The 22,853-nt window shown below is 61.9% G+C and overlaps 3 protein-coding genes across 3 annotated transcripts; 1 reads left to right on the top strand and 2 right to left on the bottom strand.

Annotated features, from left to right (window-relative positions):
• Positions 1-1,954: 1,954 nt before the first annotated feature.
• RNF225 (ring finger protein 225) lies at positions 1,955-3,149 on the bottom strand. Its single transcript, XM_081107277.1, has one exon. It carries the CDS (start codon positions 3,097-3,099, stop codon positions 2,107-2,109), a length of 993 nt encoding a protein of 330 aa, XP_080963403.1. The 5' UTR covers positions 3,100-3,149; the 3' UTR covers positions 1,955-2,106.
• An 885-nt stretch (positions 3,150-4,034) lies between these two features.
• RPS5 (ribosomal protein S5) lies at positions 4,035-11,106 on the bottom strand. Its single transcript, XM_081107280.1, has 6 exons — positions 9,966-11,106; positions 9,241-9,349; positions 5,204-5,413; positions 4,953-5,081; positions 4,298-4,396; positions 4,035-4,149 (listed from the first exon to the last, which is right to left on the bottom strand). The coding sequence occupies exons 2-6, from the start codon at positions 9,346-9,348 to the stop codon at positions 4,081-4,083; spliced, it is 615 nt and encodes a 204-aa protein (XP_080963406.1). The 5' UTR covers position 9,349; positions 9,966-11,106; the 3' UTR covers positions 4,035-4,080.
• Positions 11,107-16,012: 4,906 nt separating this feature from the next.
• A1BG (alpha-1-B glycoprotein) lies at positions 16,013-21,202 on the top strand (the record flags this gene model as incomplete). Its single annotated transcript, XM_081107434.1, has 8 exons — positions 16,013-16,046; positions 16,132-16,167; positions 16,317-16,598; positions 17,515-17,787; positions 18,027-18,335; positions 19,224-19,520; positions 20,444-20,713; positions 21,032-21,202. The coding sequence occupies 8 exons, from the start codon at positions 16,013-16,015 to the stop codon at positions 21,037-21,039; spliced, it is 1,509 nt and encodes a 502-aa protein (XP_080963560.1). The 3' UTR covers positions 21,040-21,202.
• Between the last annotated feature and the right edge of the window lie 1,651 nt (positions 21,203-22,853).

Genomic DNA, 22,853 nt, shown 5'->3' with positions numbered 1-22,853 from the left:
ATGTGGCAGCCGCCAGAGAAAACGGCACATCGCCAGCCTTGCTCCTGCCTGACCGGCCCCTCCCTGCGGGGCTGGGCTCCAGTGACAGGGGCACGCAGGTATGGGACTGGAACTGGTCCGGGAAGACACTCCCTGGGTGCCCTGCTGCTCCCGGCTCCAGGCTTTCCCCCGGGAAGCAGCAGCTCCCATCCACAGGAGCTCCGCCAGCTGCCAGGTCAGGGTGGCGGGCAGCCAGCGGGCTGGGCCCAGGTGTCCACAGGCATCCTGGGCGGCTCCCTGGTCCCCTGCGAGGCTGTCCCTCCCTCCCTACCTGTGTGCCAGCTGCCGAGGACCCAGTGTCAACAAACCAAAGGGGCACGGTTCCAGCCCGTCAGGGCACATGCCTGGGTTGTGGGCTCGATCCCCAGTGTGGGCTGTGCAGGAGGCAGCCGATCCATGATTCTCTCTCATCATTGATGTCTCTATCTCTCTCTCCCTCTCCCTTCCTCTCTGAAATCAATAAAAATATATTTTAAAAAAGGAAAAGCCAGGTGCCCACCCACAACACGCAGCACCCCAGCCCTGGGTCTGGGGTGGGGCAGGGGACTGGAGTTTAGCTGGTGCAGAGGTGGCTGCCATCTACTCTGCTGTGACTAAGCCAGGAAGGCTTCTGAGAGGAGGAGGCCGGGAACCCTAGGGCTGCCCGCCCTGGAGGCGGCTGTCCACAGGGAGGGCCGAAGCTGCACCTGGGGGCCCAACAGGGATGCCAGGAAGGGCACAGCTGGCCCCAAGGAACGAATGAATGGAGATGGGGTGATGGGGGCTCTGGTGGCCAGGGAGGCCCCGGAACAATGCCCCCAAATCAGGCGGCACTGACCCAGAGGGCAACTCTGGCCTCCTTGAGCCTGGTGACACGGCGGCCCCAGACTCTGGAACCCGGCTGCCCCAGCTCAGTGGCTGAGCACTGACCTGTGAACCAGGAGGTTCAAATCCCGGTCAGGGCACGTGCCCTGGTTGCAGGCTCAATCCCCAGTGCTGGGCCTGCAGGAGGCAGGCGATCAGTGGTTCTCATTGTTGATGTTTCTCTCTCTCTCTCTGAAGTCAATAAAAAATATATATAAAGAAGCCAGGACCCATGGGGGACGTTGAGGCCTCGCTCTTGGCAACTCGGTACTCAGCACCCAGCTGGATGCAGCCACTGGTTGAATCCTGGATGTGCCCTGACCCGGGATTGAACCCCCAGCCCTGGCGTATTGAGAGGACTTCTAACCGAGCTACCCGACCCGGCAGCGCTGTGAGCCAGTCTTGGAGGCTCAGGCCCCGTCTGTCCTCCCAGGCCTGGACCCAGCCAGGGGCACAGGGCAGCCCAGGACCGGCCCTGACACAGCTGGAGCCACTCGCCCAGCTGCAGGCGGCAGAGAAGACAAACCCCCACCTGACACCTGGCGGGTCAGCCCTGTGCGCCCAGGTGGGGCGTTTCCAGCAGATAGCACCTGCCCCCGCCCCCTCCCCCCCAGCCTCCTGCTCCCCAGGGCTCTGAGGATGGCAGGGTGCACTCCATGGGGCCCGTGTGAGGATCAGGGTTGGGGTGCCACTGGCAGGCTCCCTGCAAGGGGCCTCCCACAGGGATACGGACCAGGTAGCCCACTTAGGGCGCCTCCCAGCAGTCTTTTATTTTAATCTTTCCCGAGGATACGTTTCCATTGGTTTTTAGAGAGAGCGGCAGGGAGAGGGAAAGAGAGAGAAACATGGATTGGTTGCCGCCTGCACACGCCCCGGAGGGCACCCCGACAGGAGCCTGCACACCAGGTGCGCGCCCTGGACCGCTGACCAGAGTCAAACGCGGGTCCCTGCAGTCCGCGCGCCCAGGCTCTGTCCTCTGAGCCGAGCCGCCAGGGCCCGCTGGGTCTTTGTAAAGATGGGGTCCGGGCGCCCCCCGCTGGATGCCCGCGGGGGTCGGGGTTACTTCCTGGGGCGCCGTGTCCGGTGGCGGTGACCCCGCCAGGCCTCGCTCTGGAGAAATGGTCCCTGCGGCGCCGGGGAGGGGCGGGGGCGAGGGGCTGGCAGGGCCCCCGGGAGGACGCGAGGTGCCCGGGCGGAGGGAGCCCGGATCTGCCGGAGGCGCGTCTACCGCGCCCCCCACACCCGCCTCCTGCCCCGAACCCAGCCGGGGCCGCCCTCGCCTTCCCACGCGCGGTCCGCAGGCCTGTCCCGCACCCCCTCCGCCTCCGCCGCGTCCTCGGGGTCCCCGGGGGGCTCCGGCGTGTCCTCCGCGGCCCCGGGCGGCGTGGCGTCCAGGTCACGGCCGGTGGGGCCCGGCGTCCAGGCGGGGGTCCAGGGCGCCCCGGGCTCGGGCCGCGCCGGGAGCCAGGAGAAGCCGGGCGCGGGGGCGAACGCCACGAACTGCGGCCGCGCGGGGGCGGCGCGCGGGATGAGGAAGAAGATGTAGACGCCGGAGACCACCAGGCCGGCGGCCACGAGCGCGGCGAGCGCCACGGCGGCGTTGAAGGCCCAGGTGGGGCTGTCCAGGGTCAGGCGGCGCGACAGCGGGCGGCCGAGGCGCAGCGGCGGCGGCGGCGGCGGCGGGGGCGGGGGCGGCGGGCGCGCGGCGCGGGTCTTGCGGGGCCCGGGCGCGGGCGGCGGGCGCAGGTAGAGGAGCCCGCGGCGCCGGTCGAAGCGCACGGAGCCCTGGCGCGCGGGCGGGGCGCGGGCCTCGCGGGGCAGCAGGCCGACCTGCGTGGGCAGCGCGGGCAGCCCCCCGCGCGGGGCCAGGCGCGTGGGCGCGCGGCACACCGGGCAGGCCACCGCCTCGCCGCCGCCCGCCGTGGCCAGCGACAGGCGCGCCAGGCACTCGAGGCAGAAGACGTGGCCGCAGTCCAGGCGCTTGGGCAGCTTGAAGGCGCCGTCGAAGGGCGACACGCAGATGAGGCACTCGACGGGGGACGCGGGCGGCAGGATGGGGGACGCGCCCGGGCTCGCGCCGCCATCCCCGTCCTCCTCCTCGTCCTCGGTCTCGCCCTGGTCCGGGGACCGGGGCGCGGAGAGCGCGCCCGGGGAGCTGGGGCCGGAGCCCGGCGAGACCCGCGGGCGGCGCAGCCAGGGCGGCCTGGGGCAGGGCATCCGGACCGGGCCTGCGGGGAAGGCGGCGGGAGGATGGCGGCTCTGGGTGCCGCGGGGCCCCCCTCAGATGGGAAGATTGAGGGGCTCTGCAAAGGGTGGGGGGTGGGGGCAAACTCAGGGGTCAGGGCGGGTTATGCCCCGGAGACGGGGGCTGAGCGGCTGACAGGCGTGGGGAGGGGGTTCCCAGAGCCGGACCCACAGGCCCCGGGCGCACAGGGACCCAGGGGGGACCCCAGGGATGACGCCCACAGCAGGGGAAGGGCCCCCACCGAGACCCCGGGGCGCCGGCGGCTTCCTACCTGCGGAGCCTCCTCCCTCGGCCGGCAGGTCAGCTTTGACCCGTCCCTGGCCCAGTGGCCAAGGGACACCGAGCGCCCCGCCCCGTGGGAGGGGCCCGAGGCGGAGCCACGCCCTCGGGTTCCGGCCTGACTCGTCGGACCGCCCGCCACGCCCACCGGCCGGATGTCTGGGGGCGGCGGCAGGTGATGGCCCAGGGCCCTCAGGTGAGCGATGCCCTCAGCACCTCTTGGTGGACTCCCCACCCGGAGCATCGGTGCGGGGAAGCGGGAGGCAGTGCCCCCTGCAGGCCGCCGGGCCTGGCTGCAGCCGGAGGGCAGGATGGGGACCAGCCGGAGGGACTGGGGTCTGCGGGCGGGAGGCGGCCGACCCTCGGGGACTGCACAGCCGGCAGAGGAGCTGGACGTGGCCGCCGCCGCCCCCGCCAGCCCTCCTGGACCAGGGGCACCTCCGTGAGGACAACCCCGCCCCACTTCCAACCGGCGGGACACTCCCGGTGGCGGGCACCCCGGCTGCCATGGTTCTGAGTCAGTGCTTCCTGGGGAATCCCGGCCCAAGACGTGCCAAGAACGCGGTCAGCTCTCAGGACTTGGGGACCCCCGCTCCCGCGACCCCCAAGGACAGACAGCGCGCAGGCAGGCAGTGCTGCCCGAGGGCAGACGGTTTATTAGAGCCGCAGCGGGATCAGCGGTTGGACTTGGCCACGCGCTCCAGCTCGTCCTTCTTCTTGATGGCGTAGGAGTTGGAGGAGCCCTGCGGGGGGCACGGGGTGAGCTCCGGGCCGGCAGGCCCCCCCCCCCACGTCCTCACCCACAGGACCCCCCCCCCACCGCGTCCTCACCCACAGGACCCCCCCACCGCGTCCTCACCCACAGGACCCCCCCACCGCGTCCTCACCCACCTTGGCAGCGTTGATGAGCTCATCTGCCAGGCACTCGGCAATGGTCTTGATGTTCCGGAAGGCAGCCTCGCGGGCGCCCGTGCACAGCAGCCAGATGGCCTGGGGAGCACAGGGGTCGGGTAAGCCTGGGGCAGAGGACACCCCACACCAGGCAGGGCCGGTCCATGGCCCCCAAGGAATGCTGCCGACCACACTGCCGCTCAGGGGGCAAGCCGCCAGGTCTGGGGTCAGACTGGGGCCACTAAAGTGTAGACACAAAGGGTCCCCGATTCCTGGAGACCTGCCATGACAGGGGTGCTCCCGGCCTGGACCCTGGGTTGAAAACGAGCAGCTAGAGCGCTGGGGACGGCTGCATACAGAGGACAGAGGGAGCCCAGACCAGGAGGAAGTGGGAACAGAACGTCCATGTTCTCTGAAAACGTCATCAACTGATCCTCCAATGGTCCAAGAAACACACAGTGACAGAATATACACCAGACTCAGCCCAATGCCGCCCCAAAGGTCCAGAGCTGGGATCTGCCCTGCACGGCCAGGAATCCAGGAAGGCTCCCTGGAGGAAGTGACACTCCAAGCAAAGCATGCGGCTGGGCGAACCTTCCCACTGGCCGGCCCCTGCCCCGGGCAGGACTCCTCTGAGGCCGCAGCCCAGGCCCACCTGGTTCACCCGGCGCAGGGGGGACACGTCCACAGCCTGCCGCCGCACGGTCCCAGCGCGCCCAATGCGGGTCGAGTCCTCCCGGGGGCCGCTGTTGATGATGGCGTTCACCAGGACCTGCAGGGGGTTCTGGGAGAGAGGGAGCCAATGAGCCGAGGCAGGCCGGACCGTCCATGGTCACCCCAAACCCTGAAGGCCCCCCCCCCCCAACCCCGCGCACTGTGGGCGGTGGCACTGCCCGGCCCGCCTACCTCGCCCGTGAGCAGGTGGATGATCTCGAAGGCGTGCTTGACGATGCGCACGGTCATGAGCTTCTTGCCGTTGTTGCGGCCGTGCATCATCATGGAGTTGGTGAGGCGCTCCACGATGGGGCACTGCGCCTTGCGGAAGCGCTTGGCCGCGTAGCGCCCGGCGCTGTGGGGCAGGTACTTGGCATACTTCTCCTTCACCGCGATGTAGTCCTGGGGCAGAGGCAGGGACCCGTCAGGGCAGAGGGACCAGGGGCCCCTGGCCGGCGGGTCCGGCTGTGCAGCGGGACGGGGCGGGTGGAGGACGAGAGAGAACGCCCCACACTCCCCGCTGTTTCCCACTGTTTCCAACGTGCACCTCAAACTGCACAGGGACGTTCTGAGTTGGACGCTGTGGGGCTCGGGCTGTGCTGAAGGAACCGCCTAACTTCTGAGACGGTGCTGGTTTTTTAAAACACGTTTTTATTAGTTTTAGCGAGAGGAAGGGGAAGGGAGACTAAGAAACATCGATGTGACCGATAGAAACACTGATGGGCTGCCCCCTCGGGCTCCCACCCGGGACTGAGCCCCAAACTCGGGCCTGTGCATGGGCCACACCAGCCAAGGCTCAAAATGTGTTTTTTTTCTTGTTTTTTAATGGATTGATTTTAGAGAGAAGGAAGGGAGAGAAACACTGATCTGTGGTTCCACTTATCTATGCATTCATCGGTTGATCCTTGTCTGTGCCCTGGCTGGGGATCAAACCCGCAGCCTTGGCACACGATGCTCTAACCAACTGAGCTACCTGGGCAGGGCCCAAACCGTGGTTTTAAGAATCACACAGGCCAAAACCGGTTTGGCTCAGTGGATAGAGCGTCGGCCTCCGGACTGAAGGGTCCCAGGTTCGATTCCGGTCGAGGGCGTGTACCTTGGTTGTGGGCACATCCCCAGTGGAAGATGTGCAGGAGGCAGCTGATCGATTCTTCTCTCTCATCAATGTTTCTAACTATCTCTCTCCCTTCCTCTCTGTAAAAAATCAATAAAATATATTAAAAAAAAAATCACACAGAAGTCCTTCCTATACATACATTTCCCGAGAAAATGTCTAGAAAACACGAAAATGTTGGGGAGAGGTTGGGACCAGGAACTGTTGTGTCCTATGAAACACGCCCAGGCCTCTGACTCACACATGAGGACACGGCCCAACAATGCTTTTCTAACGACACAAGCAGCGCTGGCATCTCAGCGGTTGGAGCGTCATCCCGATACCCAAGGCTGAGGGTCCGATCTCTGTTCAGGCCTCAAACAGGAACCAACAAATGAACGAACAGCTGGAACAGCCGGCCAGAATGGCTCAGTGGCTGAGCATCAATCAATGAACCAGGAGGCATCGGATCAATGATCCTCTCTCTCATCATCGATGTTTCTCTCTCTCTCTCCCCCTTCCTCTCTGAAATCAATAAAAATGTTTTAAAAAAATTGGCACAAATGATGTTTCTCAAGTCAGTAAGTTTCAAAACATAATAAAATGAAAATACAAGCAGTAACAGGGAAAGGACGGGATGAGGAGGCTGGTGTCTATTGCACGAGGCAGGTGACCCTGCGGACACAGCCGTCCCATGAGGGTCTGGTTCACGGGCCCCAGCCCAGGGCAGAGGGAACCCAGGGCCATGATGACACCTGCTTCCCGTGAGGGCACCAGGGAAGAGTGAAGACAGGTGTAACGTTTTTCACGGGCTGTACACACACACACACACACACACACACACACACACACACACACACACGACAGAGACCACAGGCGACCCAGAGGCTGAAGCACTTGCTATGTTGTCCTTTGAGTTTGCAGACCTGCAACGTCGCCCATGAAGGAAAACGATCCCTAAGACATTCAGAGCGAAAAAACGGGGCTGAGTCCTCCGACAGGCAGAGGACCTGGGCCCCAAATACACGCAGAGGCAACAAAAATGCTTCTTCTAAACAAGAAGGGGACACAATAAATATAATCCCACCTGGACTTCATTCATCTCCGTACAAACGCAGTCACAAAGCAGTTTTTGTTTCGTTCTGTGAAGGGCCCACAGAAGCGGTGCCGGGGCCACGCAGACAATGTATGGGCGTGAGGCACCGGGGAGGCCTCCCATTTCCAATCTCAAAACCCAGTGCAGCGTCAGCAAACAGGCTGTCAGGCGTGAGGACAGGAACGTGAGGATAGAATCAAAGGAACGGGAATCGCTCTGGCCCGTCGGCTCAGGGTCTCGGGTCCGATTCCAGGTTAACGGTACCAGGTTCCCCGGCCCCGTTGGGGCACGTATGGGAGGCAGCCAATCGATGTCTCTCTCATTTAGATATTTCTCTCTCTCTCTCTCCCTTCCGCTCTCTCTAGAAATCAACGGAGGAAATATCCTGGGTGAGGATTTTTTTAAAAAAAAATAAGAAGAGTGCAGGAATTCAAAAAGGGCGCCACATCCATTCAACAGGGGAAATACCCTTTAACAAACGTTGCTTGGAAACATGCATATAGTGCATAAAAGAGGTTAAACTACAAACATCCTATGGCCTAAGTTTGTTAAATAAATGTGCAGAACTGACAAACAAAATGAGGAGGTGCTGGGACAAATGGATCTCCACATGCAAAACAATGATGTTGGACCCTTGCACTTTAAAATGGTTGCCATGGACACAGAACCTAGACACAGAACCTAGAGACAGAAGAACTTCACTGGAGAGAACATGGCAAAAGATCTTGGACAGAACCTGGCTACAGAACCTGGCAATAGAACCAGGCAAGAGAACCCAACCTTGCTGATCAACTGAACGCTGTCTTTGTGTCATTACTTCTTCGCCGACTCCGTCCACACCTTTGGGGACCCCTGGACCTGCTGGGGCTGGACCACAGCAATTTTTATACTTTTTTATTGCTCTAAAGGGATGCTAACATGCAGATGTACGAATTCCAAAGGACAAAATTTGGGTCTCTAACACATACAATGGTGAATTATGTATGTACTTCCAGGTATAATGGTAATCAATCTATTCAACTGCAAAAATAAAATAAAATAAAATAAAATAAAATGGTTGCCATGGTGACTTCTGGGTTATGTGTATTTTACTACAAAAACTGCAGCGCCCTGGCCCCAGGCTCAGCCGGCTGGACTGTCTGCTGGCACCAAAAGGCTGTGGCTCAGGCCCTGGTGGCGGCATGTGCAGCAGGCGACCCGTGGGTGTTCCCTTCTCCCTCCAAAATCAGTGAGCAGCCCGGCCGGCGGGGCACAGAAGGTCAGGGTTCCACTCCAGGTCAGGGCACAGGCCCCGGTTGCAGGCTCCATCCCCGGTGTGGGGGCGCGCAGAAGGCAGCTGATTGAGGATGATTCTCTCTCTTCCCCTCTGATATCAATAAAAAAATATATTTTTTTAATTTTAATTTTTTTTATATATTTCATTGATTTTTACAGAGAAGACAGGAGAGGGATAGAGAGTTAGAAACATCCATGAGAGAGAAACATCGATCAGCTGCCTCCTGCACGCCCCCTACTGGGGATGTGCCCGTAAACCAGGTACATGCCCTTGACCAGAATCGAACCTGGGACCCTTGAGTCCGAAGGCCGACGCTCTATCCACTGAGCCACACCGGTTAGGGATGGAGATATGTATATATAAAAATAAAATATATTTTTATTGATTTCAGAGAGGAAGAGAGAATGAAACATCAATGAGAATCATTGATCGGCTGCCTCCTGCACGCCCCCTACTGGGGACCACGCCTGCAACCCAGGCCTGTGCCCTGACCTGGAATTGAACCCAGGACCTTTCAGTCCCACTGGGCCAAAGGGGTCAGGGCAATAAAAACATATTTTTAAAAAATAACAATAAAATCGACAAGCATATCCTCCGGTGAGTATTAAAAACAAACAAACAGGAAACTGTAGCAGCCTCTTTCAGGACACGGGGGTGTGGTCCAGGCGTCTCCCGTCCACCTGTCACTTCAGCTCACGGCCAGCAGGGCAGCTCCACGTTCCGAGTGACCCCCCGGGAGGCCCCCGACCCCGAGCCCCGCTCACCTGCAGGGAAATGTCATTGATCTGCACGTCGTCGGTGCTCCACTTGCCGAAGAGCTTGATGTCGGGCGTCTCCGCCACCGCGGGGGCTGCCGTCTCCCACTCGCTCATCCTGGGGGCACAACCGCAGGGCCCGCTCACCGCCTGGCACCCCGGAAGCCACGAGGCGCCCGGGCCGCTGCTCCACGTCCTGAGCCCCGAGGGACCCCTCCAGCGTCAACCAGGAGGAGGCGCCTGCCCCCCAGGAACCCCGGGTCCACCCTGCTGGGCTGTTCGAACCCCAACCCCGGGGTTCAGGGGGTCCGCGTCCCCGGGAGAGTCCACAGCCTGGACCCCGCTCCCCCATCGGCAGCACCGACACATGATCTGCCATCGAGGATCCCCCCGCAGAACCAGGCCGAGCCGACGGTCCGTGTCGGGCGCGAACGGGCACGAGGACTAATCCGTGTGCAGAGCGGAGGGTGCACCGCGCACCTCGGGATAACGGGGGCCCCCGTGTCAGCGCGGGGTGGCAGGGGTCCGCCCACCAGCCGCTGCCCGGCAGCCGGCAAAGCGACGGCGGCGGCCGGGCGCCCACGACTTCCCCGCGCCTCCCCGGGTCCGTCCGCACGTTTTCCGGGAAGAGAGGCGAGGGCGCCCCAGGGCACCCCCAGGCCTAGCGGCCGGCCCGTGGCTCCCCGGGAGACTCTGGGGCGCCCATCAGACCCCCGACCCCGCGGCGGCCTCACCTTAGCGCGCAGCCGGTGCTTTTGGGGCGTCTCGGTCGCTCGGCGCGGACCACGCGCTCCGCTGACACAGACAGGAAGAGGCCGCGGGCCGCGGGCCTACGCTTTTAACAGGGACGAACACTTCCGGGTCACCGGGCTGTACTTCTGAACCAATCCGGACCAAGCAGATAAAGGCTCTCTTGGCGAACGCGGCATGCGTCAATTCCGGACGCATGCGCACAAGCAGAAGCGTGCCCACCAGCCGGCCTGGCGGAAGTCGGACCTCTAACTCTTGCCCGGCCTTGAGGGATCCTGCGCACGTGCGGAGGCCTCCTTGAGGCCAGCGCCGCCATGTCTACTGAGGGCAGATGTCCCGCCAGGGTTCGCCGCTGTGTTCCGCCGCTGGTTTCACGCCCCACCTGCTGCAGGTTTCGAGCGGGTCCAGTTTTCGGCACCGTCTCGTTTTCCGTAATGTCCTATCCGCCGGCACGCACGCGCCACAGGCTCGGGCGGCGGCGTGGGGTTCAGTGATGACGACCGCCCTCCGCTGGTCCCGGCCGCCGGGCGCCACGCGTGCGGCACACTTCCCCGCCCTCCCCCCGCCCCGCCGACACTCGCGAGCTGGGGGCTGCTGCGGGCCTGCGTCCCAGGAGGAGACATCTTTCAGTTCGGCCTCACCCATCACCCGTCCGGGGCACCCCCATAGCTTCTCCTCTACCCCCGTTACAACGCGCGGGCGGAGGCCCGGGAGGGGCGCTGTCCTATGGCCTAGGGCGGCGCCCAGACGGTTGCCTAGGGAACAGCCCCCACGCCCTGGGGTCGGTCCGGAGCCGGAGTTGACGCTGAGCTGAGTTCGCTGGACGGGTGCAGGGAGTCGGCGTGGTGGAGGGTCCCCGACCTCTTTGCAGCCATACCCAGTGACCCCCACCCCATCTGTTAGGCGCCTCTGGCCTGGGGTGGGCATCTGGTGGAGCCTGGGGCCCCCCACCTCCCGGCGCCCACCTCAGCACCCAAGGGGGCCCCCCCACCCAGACCCCAAGGCCCTCAGCCAGAAGGGCCAACATCTGTCCCCAGCGGCCCCCCCTTCCCCCGCCCACCCCCGGGTGCTCATCAGCTGTATTGCTTGTTGACTGATCCCTGAGGCTCACCCTGCCCATCCCCCACGTCCAGGAGCGTCTCAGAGACTCTGGGTTTCTTGGGCTGGGGAAGGGGTTCGATCTCAGCCTCCGGCAGGAGGCACAGGAGCTGCACCCCAACACCCCTGCCTGCAGCCCGTGGCCCATGGCCCTGCCCTCCTAACCATGGGCATGACCAGAGCAGCAGGCTTGGGCCTCCCAATGGGGAGTCTGGGGCTGGGGAGGGGCTGGGGTGGGTTCTGGCCCTGGAGGCACCCTCCCCGGCCCTTGGGGGTCCTCCCTGGTCATAGGGATGCTCGCCGCGAGGTGCTGACTGAGGGACCCTCACACTCAGCAGGACCCAGAGGGCCCCCACCCCTGCCTCTTCCTCTTCAAAGGCAGACACGGACTCCCCCTCGGAACCTCGGTTTCCCCCTGCAGCGTGGAAGGGAGAACAGAATCGGAAAAGGTCCCCTGGTAACTGACGTAATACAGACGTCACGAGAGGGACCCTGCTTGCATTGGAAGGCTATGAATTCAGGAGTCGCACGGACACGGATTCCTGGTGGCTACGATTTGGGGGGGCAAGGCACCAAGTAAGGCAGAAACGGGGACCTGGAATTGGGGGGGACCCAGAGGCAGGAGTTGGGGAAGGACTTTAGACGAATATTGGGGGAGAAGGAGGCATCCGATTTTGATGGAACTAGAGACGGGAATTTAGAAAATTATAGGTCACGAAGACGGGGGGCCCTGGCCGTCGGGATGTGGGGGCCCGAAGACGTGGCGCCAGCATTTGCGGGGCTCTCGGGCTCTCCCCGGCTCTGAACAGGGGTAGGCGGACAGCCTGGTACCCGACCTGAAGCCACGCCCTCCCCTGGGAACGACCAATCACCAGCATCCAAGTGCCTAGAAGGCGGGACGATGTGGGGAGTCTCCAAGGCAACGGCGAATCGCAAGCCGACGTCTCCACTCCCTCCCGCGGGCGGTCGCCATGGTAACCCCGACGCTCAGTTAAGTTTCCACAGGATCTTTCTTTCCTCTCCTGACGGATTTCCTTTCTTTTTCTTTCTTCTTTCCTTCCTTCTTTCTTTCTTTCTTTCTTTCTTTCTTTCTTTCTTTCTTTCTTTCTTTCTTTCTTCTTTCTTTCTTTCTTCTCTCTTTCTTCTCTCTTTCTTTCTTTCTTTCTTTCTTCTCTCTTCTTTCTTTCTTTCTTTCTCTCTCTTTTTTAATATTTTTTACAGAGAGGAGGGGAGAGGGATAGAGAGTTAGAAACATCGATGAGAGAGAAGCATCGATCAGCTGCCTCCTGCACACTCCCTTCTGGGGATGTGCCCGCAACCAAGGTACATGCCCTTGACCGGAATCGAACCTGGGACCCTTGAGTCTGCAGGCCGACGCTCTATCCACTGAGCCACACCGGCTAGGGCACCTCCTGCCGGATTTTCTACCGCAAAGGACCCTGCGGAGAGTCTGGTTCAGACTCGAGACGGAACTACACCTGGAGCCCAGATCCGCCCACTCGGGGCGCCGCTGGGGTGCGACCAGCTGGACCCCTGCCCTTCAGGTGCAGGCGGAGCCAAGGCGGGTTGGTGTGTTGGTTCCGGACTCTGGCTGGCCCGGTTGGGCCGAGACCTGGAGGGTCGACCAGCCTGGGCACCTGCCGCGTCGGGCCTCTGGGGCCTATCGCCTCTGTGTGTGGAGTTCAGGCTGTGGGCAGGGGTCTGGGGGCCCCAAGTTCCAGAGCTGGCGGGGGGTGGGGGGGTCTGGAGCCTGGCACACAGCAGCAGCGTCCCCTACATGTCTGCAGAGTGAACAGCCCATTTTATAAATTAGTTAAAAGCAGCCGCAGGTTTTCGAGCTTCGGCTGGACACCAGACAGCCCTGTGCCCAGACCGTGACACGGATGGATTCATTTAGTCCTCACGCCAGGGTTAGAAAGGTGGCAGCATCGCGTCTCTGTTATATTTTATTTTATTTTTATTATATATATATATTTTTTGCGTCTAGTGTACAGATGAGAAAATGGGGACTAGAGAGAGGAAGCCAGGTCTGGGCTACATTCTTAGCCTTTAGGTCTAAAGGAATCTGAAAATGTTAGCTCCAGAGCTACCACAAGGATTTAAGAAAAAAAAAAAACAGCCCTGGCTGGTGTGGCTCAGTGGATAGAGCGTCGGCCTGCGGAGTGAAGGGTCCTGGGTTCGATCCCAGTCAAGGGCACATGCCCGGGTTGTGGGCTCAATCCCCAGTAGTGGGTGTGCAGGAGGCAGCCGATGCATGATTCTCTCTCATCATTGATGTTTCTATCTCTTTCCCCTCTCCCTTCCTCTCTGAAATCAATACAGAATACATTAACAAACAAATACATGTTTTTATTGATTTCAGAGAAAGGAAAGGAGAGGGATAGAGAGAAACATCAATGATAAAGAGAATCATCTATCGGCTGCCTCCTGCACACCCTTGACCCCACAACCCAGGCATGTGCCCTTGACTGGAATCAAACCCAGGACCTTTCAGACTGATGCTCTATCCACTGAGCCAAACCAGATAGAGCAATAAAACTATATTTAAAAAAATAACAATAAAATCGATAAGCATATCCTCTGGTGAGTATTTATAAAACAACATATCCCTGGCCGGTTTGGCTCAGTGGATGGAGCGTCAGCCTGCGGACTGAAGGGTCCCAGGTTCGATTCCGGTCAAGGGCATGTACCGTGGTTGCGGGCACATCCCCAGTGGGGAGTGTGCAGAGGGCAGCTGATCGGCGTTTCTCTCTCATCGATGTTTCTGACTCTATCCCTCTCCCTTCCTCTCTGTGAAGAATCAATAAAATATATTAAAAAAATGAAAGATACATAAAACTATAGCAACCTCTCGCTTCCTCTCTGAAATCAATAAAGAAATATATAAAATAAATAAATAAGGAATGTGTTCTGTCTCTGTGCTGGAGGTCAGAGTCTGCAGTCAGGGTGTTGGCAGGGCCGCGTCTTGAAAGGGTCGCAGGCAGAAACCTGTCCTGGCTCCTGGCTCCTGGCTCCTGGCAGGTCCAGGTGCTCCTGGCTGCTGGCGGGTCCAGGTGCTCCTGGCTGCTTCCCTCCAATCTGGGCCTCTTCCTCTCCTCCCTACGCCTTCCTCTTGTCAGGACACAGTCATTAGCCGTGGGGCCCACCCAGGGAATTTCCCATGAGCTCATCTCAAGATCCTCACCTCCATCTGCAAATGCTCTTTCCCCAAAGGTCCCATCCACAGGTTCTGGGGATTAGGGTGTGGAAGCACCTTTTGGGGCTGCGGGCACCGTTCAATTACTACGGCCTCCTTCAGGGGGACCTGCTCAGTCGTGGATGACTCGATGCCCAGGACACCTGTCAACCGATTGGTGGCGATTGGCCATCTGGCTGCCCAGGGCATTTTCTCCCGCCCTGGTGGGTCCTTGGCCTCTGGATCTCTGATGATCCGGGAGGTCACGCTGGGTGCTGGCCGGGGGCCAGCTGTTGTGCAAACCGGGACACAAAGCCAGCAGCCATGACCCCGGATTCCCTGGAAGTCCTGAGGCAGGGTCGGGGCAGGTGTCCAGGTCCCACCGTCCCTCATGCCCGCAGCACAGAGAGCTGCCTCCTGACGGCGAGATCTGGGTCTCGGCTGGGGGTTCCAGGATGCGCTGGTACCCCTACCCGGGTGCCTCCCAGGGGTGCCGCTGAGAACCATGGGCACCTGCCCTCTTGCTGCTCAGTGGCCTCTGTGTGAGGGGCCACAGCTCACTCTGGGGTGCCAGTTGTACCAGGAGGAAGGGGGTGGGAGGGTCCCCCACATCTGTGGTCATGGCTGAGGGGCCCCTTTCCCCGTGTGGCGACCTTAGACCCCAGCCTGGCCATGTCCCTCTCATGTGGACGGTGGCGGGGAGCCACGGGGAACCTGGGTGTGGGGGGCGGGGCTCCCTGGCCACACAGGTGGGGGTTCGAGTGCCGGTGCCCCATCCTGCGAGTCACAGCTGCCCGTCTGGAATTCAGTGCCCGTAGCGCCCCAGGGCTGGGACCCCAGGAGGCATCGTGGGCTGTGGCCCAACATGCTGCCCGGGATTCCCACAAAGAGCTTTCTGCCTGGGCTGCGTGGACTGAGACACGTTTGTGGGAGAAAAATCCGTGTCCAGGGGCAGAACTCAGAGTTTAAGTATCTGATGTGAACACCGGTGTGAAGACCCCTGGCCCAGGTTCACACTTTATTCTTACCTAGCAATTCTGAAGACCTTGCTTTCTATATATATATATATATATATCCCTAACTGGCGTGGCTCAGTGGATAGAGCCTCGGCCTGCGGACTCAGGGGTCCCAGGTTCGATTCCGGTTGATGGCATGTACCTGGGTTGCAGGCACATCCCCAGTAGGGGGCGTGCAGGAGGCAGCTGATCGATGTTTCTCTCTCATCGATGTTTCTAACTCTCTACCCCTCTCCCTTCTTCCCTGTAAAAAATCAATAAAATATATTTAAATATATATATTATTACTATATTTTTATTGATTTCAGAGAGAGAGAGGGAGATAGAGTAGAAACGTCAACGATGAGAGGGAATCACTGACTGGCTGCCTCCTGCACGCCACCCACTGGGGATCGAGCCCGCAACCCGGGCCTGTGCCCTGACCGGGAATGGAACCCGGGGCCCTTCAGTCTGCAGGCGGAAGCTCTAGCCACTGAGCCAAACCAGCTAGGGCTTAATTGAGTTTTTTTTTTTTTTTATGCGTATTTATTATTGCTGAGGTTCCTAAAGCCGCAGATGATCTCCCTGTCACCCCACTCTGCAAGGGCGCACAGGTGCACCCACCCACACACACACACACACCCCTGGCCTTGGGGAAGGACAAACACCAGGAAGAGGTCAGTGCCCGGCTCCACCCACTGCCCCCTCCCTCCCTGGGGCCTTATGACCTCCCTCCCTCACCCGCTGGAGCCGGGCTCACACCATGGCCACGCTGGCAGCCTTCCTGCTGCTCTGGGGTGAGGCGCCTGGGCCCCGGTCCCCTGGGGAGGGGGGCGGGCGGGAAGGGGCAGGTATGGGGGCCTCACCGGCCTGTCCCCACAGGTCTCTCGCTGAGCCCGGCGGCTGAAGCGGCCACATGTGAGTCGGGGCCTGGGCTGGGGCGGTGGTTGGAGCACTTGGGACCTGAAGACGCGGGGTGCACAGGGACTTGGGGAAGGTGGGCGCACACAGGGGGTGCCCTGTCCTCCTCCCTGGGTCTGACCTTCGCGCCCCCCTCGCCCCCCCAGTTATTGAGACCCGGCCGGACCTGTGGGCAGAGGCTGGCTCGCTGCAGGAACCCTGGGCCAACCTGACCCTGGTCTGCCGCGCCCTCCTGGGCACCTGGGACTTTCAGCTGTTCAAAGACGGGGAGCTCCAGGAGGGGGTGCGCTTCAGTGAGGGGGGCTTGGAGCGTCGCTTCCCACTGGGGGCGGTGACGGCGGACACGCAGGGCCTGTACCGCTGCCGCTATGCCATGGGCGAGAACAGATGGACCTCGCTGAGCAACCTGCTGGAGGTGACGGGGGCAGGTGCGTGGGGGCCCCCCTCCCTCCTCACTCTCCTTGTCGGCCGCTCCCCCGAGCGCCTGGGGGGCTTTGGGCCAGACCCTGACATGTCTGAGCCTCAGTTTCCCCGTCTGTAAAATGAGGGTGAATTTTGCACTGACCCCAGAGGGTTTGTGAGGAATCCATGACTGAGTTCCTACTGTTCACCTGGCGCACAGTAGGGCCTGTCACACACCTTCCTCCTGTTTTTTGTGTTTTTTTAAAAATATATATTTTATTGATTTTTTGCAGAGAGGAAGGGAGAGGGATAGAGAGTTAGAAACATCGATCAGCTGCCTCCTGCACATCTCCTGTTGGGGATGTGCCCGCAACCAAGGTCCATGCCCTTGACCGGAATCGAACCTGGGACCCTTCAGTCCGCAGGCCGATGCTCTATCCACTGAGCCACACCGGTTTCGGCCCTTCCTCCTGTTTTATGTCCCTGTCCATCTCCCTGGCTCCCTCACTTTATTTATTTATCGATTTATTATAACACTAGAGGCCCAGTGCACAAATGTGCAGGGGTGGGGTCCCGCAGGCCTGGCCCCAATCTGGCAGATCAGGGCTAGGCCTGTTGGGAGGAGGAGATGGCGGGAGGTTGGTAGGAGGCCTGCCCCCCATTGGGGTTGGGGGGCTGATTGAGGGAGGGGCCCATGCAGGGGTGGGAGGCCAGGGGGAGGGGCTGCAGGAGGTTGGCTGGCCGCGGGCCCCCTATTGGCTTTGGGGGGGGGGAGTGACCAGAGGTGGGGCCGGCTGGGGGAGGGGCTGACGGCCGATCAGGGTGGTGGGGGCCCATCGGGGGTGCGGCCTGTGGGGGGGAGGGTCTCCAGGCCCAGCCAGGCCATCCTGCCGCCTAAGTCAGGCCAACCATCCACCCTGCCCGGCCCCCCCCTCCCCGCAGACACCCTGCCCGCACCCGAGCTCTCCAGCAAGCCCGCGTCCTGGATCTCACCGGGTCTGACCCCCACCCTGCTGTGCCGAGCGGGACTCGCGGGGGTGACCTTCCTGCTCAGGCGGCAAGGCGACGACCAGTTCCTGGAGGTGGCGGAGGCCCCCGAGGCCGTGCAGGCCACCTTCCGGGTCCACCGGGCCGGCAACTACAGCTGCAGCTACCGCACCCACGAGGCCGGCGCCCCCTCCGAGCCCAGCGCCACCGTGACCATCGAGGACATGCGTGAGCCTGGGGGCCACCCGGAGGGCTTCCTGGGGGAGGCGGCTCCCGGAGGCCAGGAGAACTGCCTTTCCCTGGACGCCCCTGCCCAGGCCTGGGTCTGGGAAGCCGTGGCCCACGCGGTGCGGTGGGGCGGCCTGGGCTGCCGCAGGGCGGGCGGAGGTCTGGGGGCTGGAGGCTGGGCCTCCTCAGGGAACAGGGTTGGGGGACGCCGGCGCCCCAGCTGCCCTCCTGCCTCGCAGCCAGGCCGCCGCCGCCCAGGCTGAGCGTGGAGCGGGAGTCCGGGGAGTCCGCCGCCGTCCTGTTCCCGGCGAGGCCCCAGGTCTCGCTGAGATGCGTGGCGCCCGTGGAGGGCGTGGAGTTCCAGCTGCGGCGCGGGGACCGGGAGCTCCTGGTCAGCAGCTGGGGCACCACCCCCGGCACCGTCAACTTTGAGCTGAAATCCCTGAAGCCCGCGGACAGCGGCCTGTACACCTGCCGCTACCAGCTGCGCGGGGAGGGCCTGCCCTGGTCCCTGGACAGCGCGCCCGTGGAGCTGCTGCTAAGCGATGGTGCGCTGGGCGCTGCGCCCCGGGGGCGGGGGGCGGGCGCTCAGGGAAGCGGGGGCGCCCAGGGGAACGGGGTGTGTGTGTTGGGGGGAGGCCCAGGGGATGGGAGGGGCTCGCCCGGGGGAGGTGCCCGGGACTGCGGGCCCCGCCTGTTTCCCAATGAGCTCAGCAACCTGGAGGCCTCGGGAGGAGGAGTGATTGAGTCAACACTCAAGTGTGGCGCTTGGCCAAGCAGGCGGCGCGCCGCGCACCCGGGGACCCCCCCCCCCCCCCCGCAGAGCAGACGCCGCGTACGACAAGACAGGACTCCCTCCCCCAGTCTGTTCCTTTTATTTTTAAAAATATATTTTATTGATTTTTTACAGAGAGGAAAGGAGAGGGACAGAGAGTCAGAAACATCCATGAGAGAGAAACATCGATCAGCTGCCTCCTGCACATCCCCCACTGGGGATGTGCCCGCAACCCAGGTCCATGCCCTTGACCGGAACCGAACCTGGGACCCTCCAGTCCGCAGGCTGACGCTCCATCCACTGAGCCACACCGGTCAGGGCAGGGCTGTTCCTTTTATTTTTATTTTCATTGATTTCAGAAAGGAAGGGAGAGGGAGGGAGAGAGAAACATCAATGACGAGAATCACTGATCCGCTGCCTCCTGCGCGCCCCCCGCTGGGGATGGAGCCCTGTGACCTCCTGGCTCCCAGGTCTGCGCTTGGCCTCCGAGCCCGGCCGCGGGGGTTACAGACAAACAGATGGACAAGGACGCGAGGAGGAGACCCAGGAGGACGGGGCGGGAGGGCGGGCGGACTGTTCCCGACGGAGGAGGCTCGCTCGGCGGGTCCCGGACCCTCCGCGCTCACCCGGTCCTCCCCCCGCCCCCCGCCGCCCCCCGCAGAGTCGCTGCCGGCGCCCGAGCTCTCCGCCGAGTCGGTGACCCCGCTCTCGGGGCCGGGCGCGCGGGTGAAGATGCAGTGCCGCGCGCCGCGGGCCGGGCAGCGCTTCGCGCTGGTGCAGGAGGACGCGGGCGGGCGGCGCCGGGTGCGGGGTCTCCAGAGCCCCGAGGGCAAGGAGGCCCGGTTCGAGCTGCGCGACGTGTCGCCCGTGGACTCGTCCAACTACAGCTGCGTCTACGTGGACCCCGCGCGGCCCGGCGGCTCCGCGCCCAGCGCGCGCCTGGAGCTGCGCGTGGACGGTGAGGGCGCCGCGGGCGGCTGTTTCCCTGGGATGTGAGCGGGGAGGCGGCTGAAATCCCCCCCCTCCCCCGTTTCCCGTGTTGTCTTTTAAAAAATATATTTTATTGATTTTTTACAGAGAGGAAGGGAGAGGGATAGAGAGTCAGAAACATCGATGAGAGAGAAACATCGACCAGCTGCCTCCTGCACGGTCCCCACTGGGGATGTGGCCGCAACCAAGGCACATGCCCTTGACTGGAATCGAACCCGGGACCCTTCAGTCCGCAGGCCGACGCTCTATCCACTGAGCCACACCACTCAGGGCTATTTTTTAATCTATTTTTATTGATTTCAGAGAGGAAGGGAGGAGAGATAGAAACATCAATGATGAGAATCACTGATCAGCTGCCTCCTGCTCGCCCCCCACTGGGCAATCCCGCAACCCAGGCAAGTCCCCTGAGCGGGAATCGAACCCGGGACCTCTTGGTTCCTGGGACAGCACACTCCATGGAGCCACGCCAGGCCCTGTGCGCAGGGTGAAGGGTTAATGTGCAGCCCTCGCGGCCCTGGGTCTGCCTGTCCCTCCGATATCCTCACCAAGGTCCCCACGGGCAGGGGGCTGGGCGGCAGGTCCCCCACCCGACCTTTGGCTGGCCGCGCTCTGCTCCGCGGGGAACACCATTTCCACCCTCATGTCTTCCTTCCCTCGCCTGGGCCCCTGCTGCCACATGCGGGGGCCCCCCTCCCCAAAGCCCCAGAACTGGGCCCAGGTCCGGGGGACTCTCAGGGTCCTGAGGACACCATCGGTTTCCAGGGACGAGGTGTGAGGGCGGTTGTCTCCGTTCAGGGCCAGGAAAGGGGAGAAGGGTGTGGAGGGGAGGGCCTGGTGCCGGGGTGGCTGCCGTTGGAAGGGGGACTGACCCGCCTGCCCCCCCCCCCCCAGGACTCCTCCCCAAGCCGCGGCTCCGGCCCCTGTGGAGCGGGAAGGTGAGTCCGGGCCGGGACGCTGCCCTGCGCTGCGAGACCCCCGTGGCCCACCAATCCTTGGAGCTGCTGGCAGCGGGCGAAGTGGTGGCCTCGGCATATGGCCCCTCCGAGGACCTGGTGCTGACCTACGTGGGGCCCCAACACGCCGGCAAGTACAGCTGCCGCTACCGCTCCTGGTGGCCCCTGGTGTCTGAGCTGAGCGACCCCGTGGAGCTCCAGGTGGCAGGTGAAGTCCCCCTGGGTTCTGAGAGCTGGATTCCTCCCCTCCACACCCCTCACCTCTGCCCAGCCTGCGCCCTCTATCGGGCGTGCCCTCCCGGGTGCATCAGTTAGTGCGCTCGGCTGGAGTTGGTGGGGGAAAGAGCAGGTGCAAAGGCCCTGGGGCAGCGAGGAGATTGGTCAGCTGGAGCGCCAGGAGGGAGGCCTGGGCAGGGTTTTGGGGCAGCTGACTCATCTGCTTCCTTCCTGCGGGGGCTCCAGGAGGTCTGCCAGGGTTGCACCCAGGGCACCTCCCTCTCCTACCATTTTTGTCAACTTTGTCTAGAACGCTGATCCAGCTGCAGACCTGGCTGCTGAGCGTCTCCTGGTTCCCTCCGGCCCTGCTCCTCCTGCTGCAGCTTGAGGCTGGACCACGCCCGGAGCAGGAAGAGTGTGTGGGGCATCAGGAGGGCTCCCCCTCACTCCTCCCAGGAATTAATAAATGTGAAAAGACCTTAAAACGTGTCTTTTGCCAGTAGCAGCCCTGCTGAAGGGCTGGATGCCCAGGGCCGAGGGAGGTGGGCGGGTGCTGGGCTGGGGCCTCGGACTGGCTCCAGGGCCCACCTTTTTCTTTTCCTTTTTAAATTTTAAATATGTTTTGATTGATTTCAGAGAGGAAGGGAGAGGGAGAGAGAGAGAGAAACATCCATGATGAGAGAGAATCACTGACCAGCTGCCTTCTGCACTGGGGATGGAGCCCGCAACCCAGGAATCGGACTGTGACCTCCTAGGTCAGTGATGGCGAACCTTTTGAGCTCGGTGTGTCAGCATTTTGAAAAACCCTAACTTAACTCTGGTGCCGTGTCACATAGAGAAATTTTTTGATATTTGCAACCATAGTAAAACAAAGACATATTTTTGATATTTATTTTATATATTTAAATGCCATTTAACAAAGAAAAATCAACCAAACAAATGAGTTCGCGTGTCACCTCTGACATGTGTGTCACAGGTTCGCCATCACTGTCCTAGTTCACAGGCTGATGCTCAACCACTGAGCACACTGGCCGGGCTGGAGCCCACCTTTTACAAGATCTTCCTCCACCCAGATGCCTCCCTCCTGGCTGCTGGGCCCCAGCCAGTGTGGTAGGGAGCTTGAGGCTCCAGACACCCAACCCCTCCCACCCGGACCAAACCAGCCCCCACCCAGGGAGGCAGTTGAGGCTGCACTTTGTTCCGTCCCGGGCTGAGCGGCCACCAGGTGGCGGTGCTGGGCTGTGTCCCGCCAAAGGCCAGGCCTCCCAGGGGGAGCATGAAGCTGTGGGAGGGACGGGACTCCTCTCTGTTCTGTCCCTGCGATCCCAGCCCCCTTTGCCCGCAGGACACTCTGTGAAATCAATGAAAACATTAAGAACAAAGATTCCGCCCTAGCCGGTTGCTCAGTGGGTAGAACGTCGGCCCACAGACCGAAGGGTCCCAGGCTCTAGGGCACACAACTCGGTTGCAGGCTCAATGCCCAGCCTCAGGTCTGGGCAGTCTCTCTCTCTCTCTCACATCGATGTTTCTCTCTTTTCCTTCCATTCTCTCTAAAAATCAATGGAAAAGTATCCCAGGTGAGGATTAAGAACAACAAAGACTCCTCTCCCTACCCCGCCCCACCCCCCACTCCACCCTCTTCCTGCTTTAGACAGACGTGGGCACACACCTGGCGACAGCGGGCTCTGGAGATGCTGAGTGTCAGCGGAGGGAGAGCCTGCTCCTTGGGTGACAGAGATGGGCCTGCCGTGCAGAGGGAGGTGGAGACGGACGTGCCAGCCAGAGCCAGGCCAGGCCCTGGGCCAGGTGCTGCACAGAGCAGGTCCCCCGGGTTGAGCGGAGTCACTTCTCCGGGTCCCTCTGCAGCTGGACTGCAGGCTCACGTCCGTCTCCTCCACTCCCCGCAGCCTGTCCCAGGCCCGAGCCAGGTGCGTGCTGCGGCCATGTCCCTGGGAAGACATGTCCTACGTCTCGGAGTTCCTCCCTCTGTCCATCAACTTGCTCTCCTGCCCGCCTTGGTGCATTGTGGGTGGGCGTCTGTCCAAGTGTCTCAGGGACCCTCATGGAGATACTGACACAAGATCTTTGTCTCCCCAGGGATTTGCCTTCCTGTTCTGAACCTCTTTCCTTGG

This window comes from Myotis nattereri (genome assembly GCF_964212035.1).
Source record: "Myotis nattereri genome assembly, chromosome: 15".
Taxonomy (NCBI): Eukaryota; Metazoa; Chordata; class Mammalia; order Chiroptera; family Vespertilionidae; genus Myotis; species Myotis nattereri.
Note: the sequence above shows the minus strand (reverse complement) of the source record. Positions and strands in the feature narration are given on the sequence as shown.

Coding starts and splice junctions, on each gene's coding strand:
- RPS5 (XM_081107280.1), bottom strand. CDS start 9,348: ATGAGCGAGTGGGAGACGGCAGCCCCCGCGGTGGCGGAGACGCCCGAC. Junction 5,082..5,203: donor TCCACCTGCTCACGGGCGAG/GTAGGCGGGCCG, acceptor CCTCTCTCCCAG/AACCCCCTGCAGGTCCTGGT. Junction 4,397..4,952: donor CCCTGCGCCGGGTGAACCAG/GTGGGCCTGGGC, acceptor TGTGCTCCCCAG/GCCATCTGGCTGCTGTGCAC.
- RNF225 (XM_081107277.1), bottom strand. CDS start 3,099: ATGCCCTGCCCCAGGCCGCCCTGGCTGCGCCGCCCGCGGGTCTCGCCG.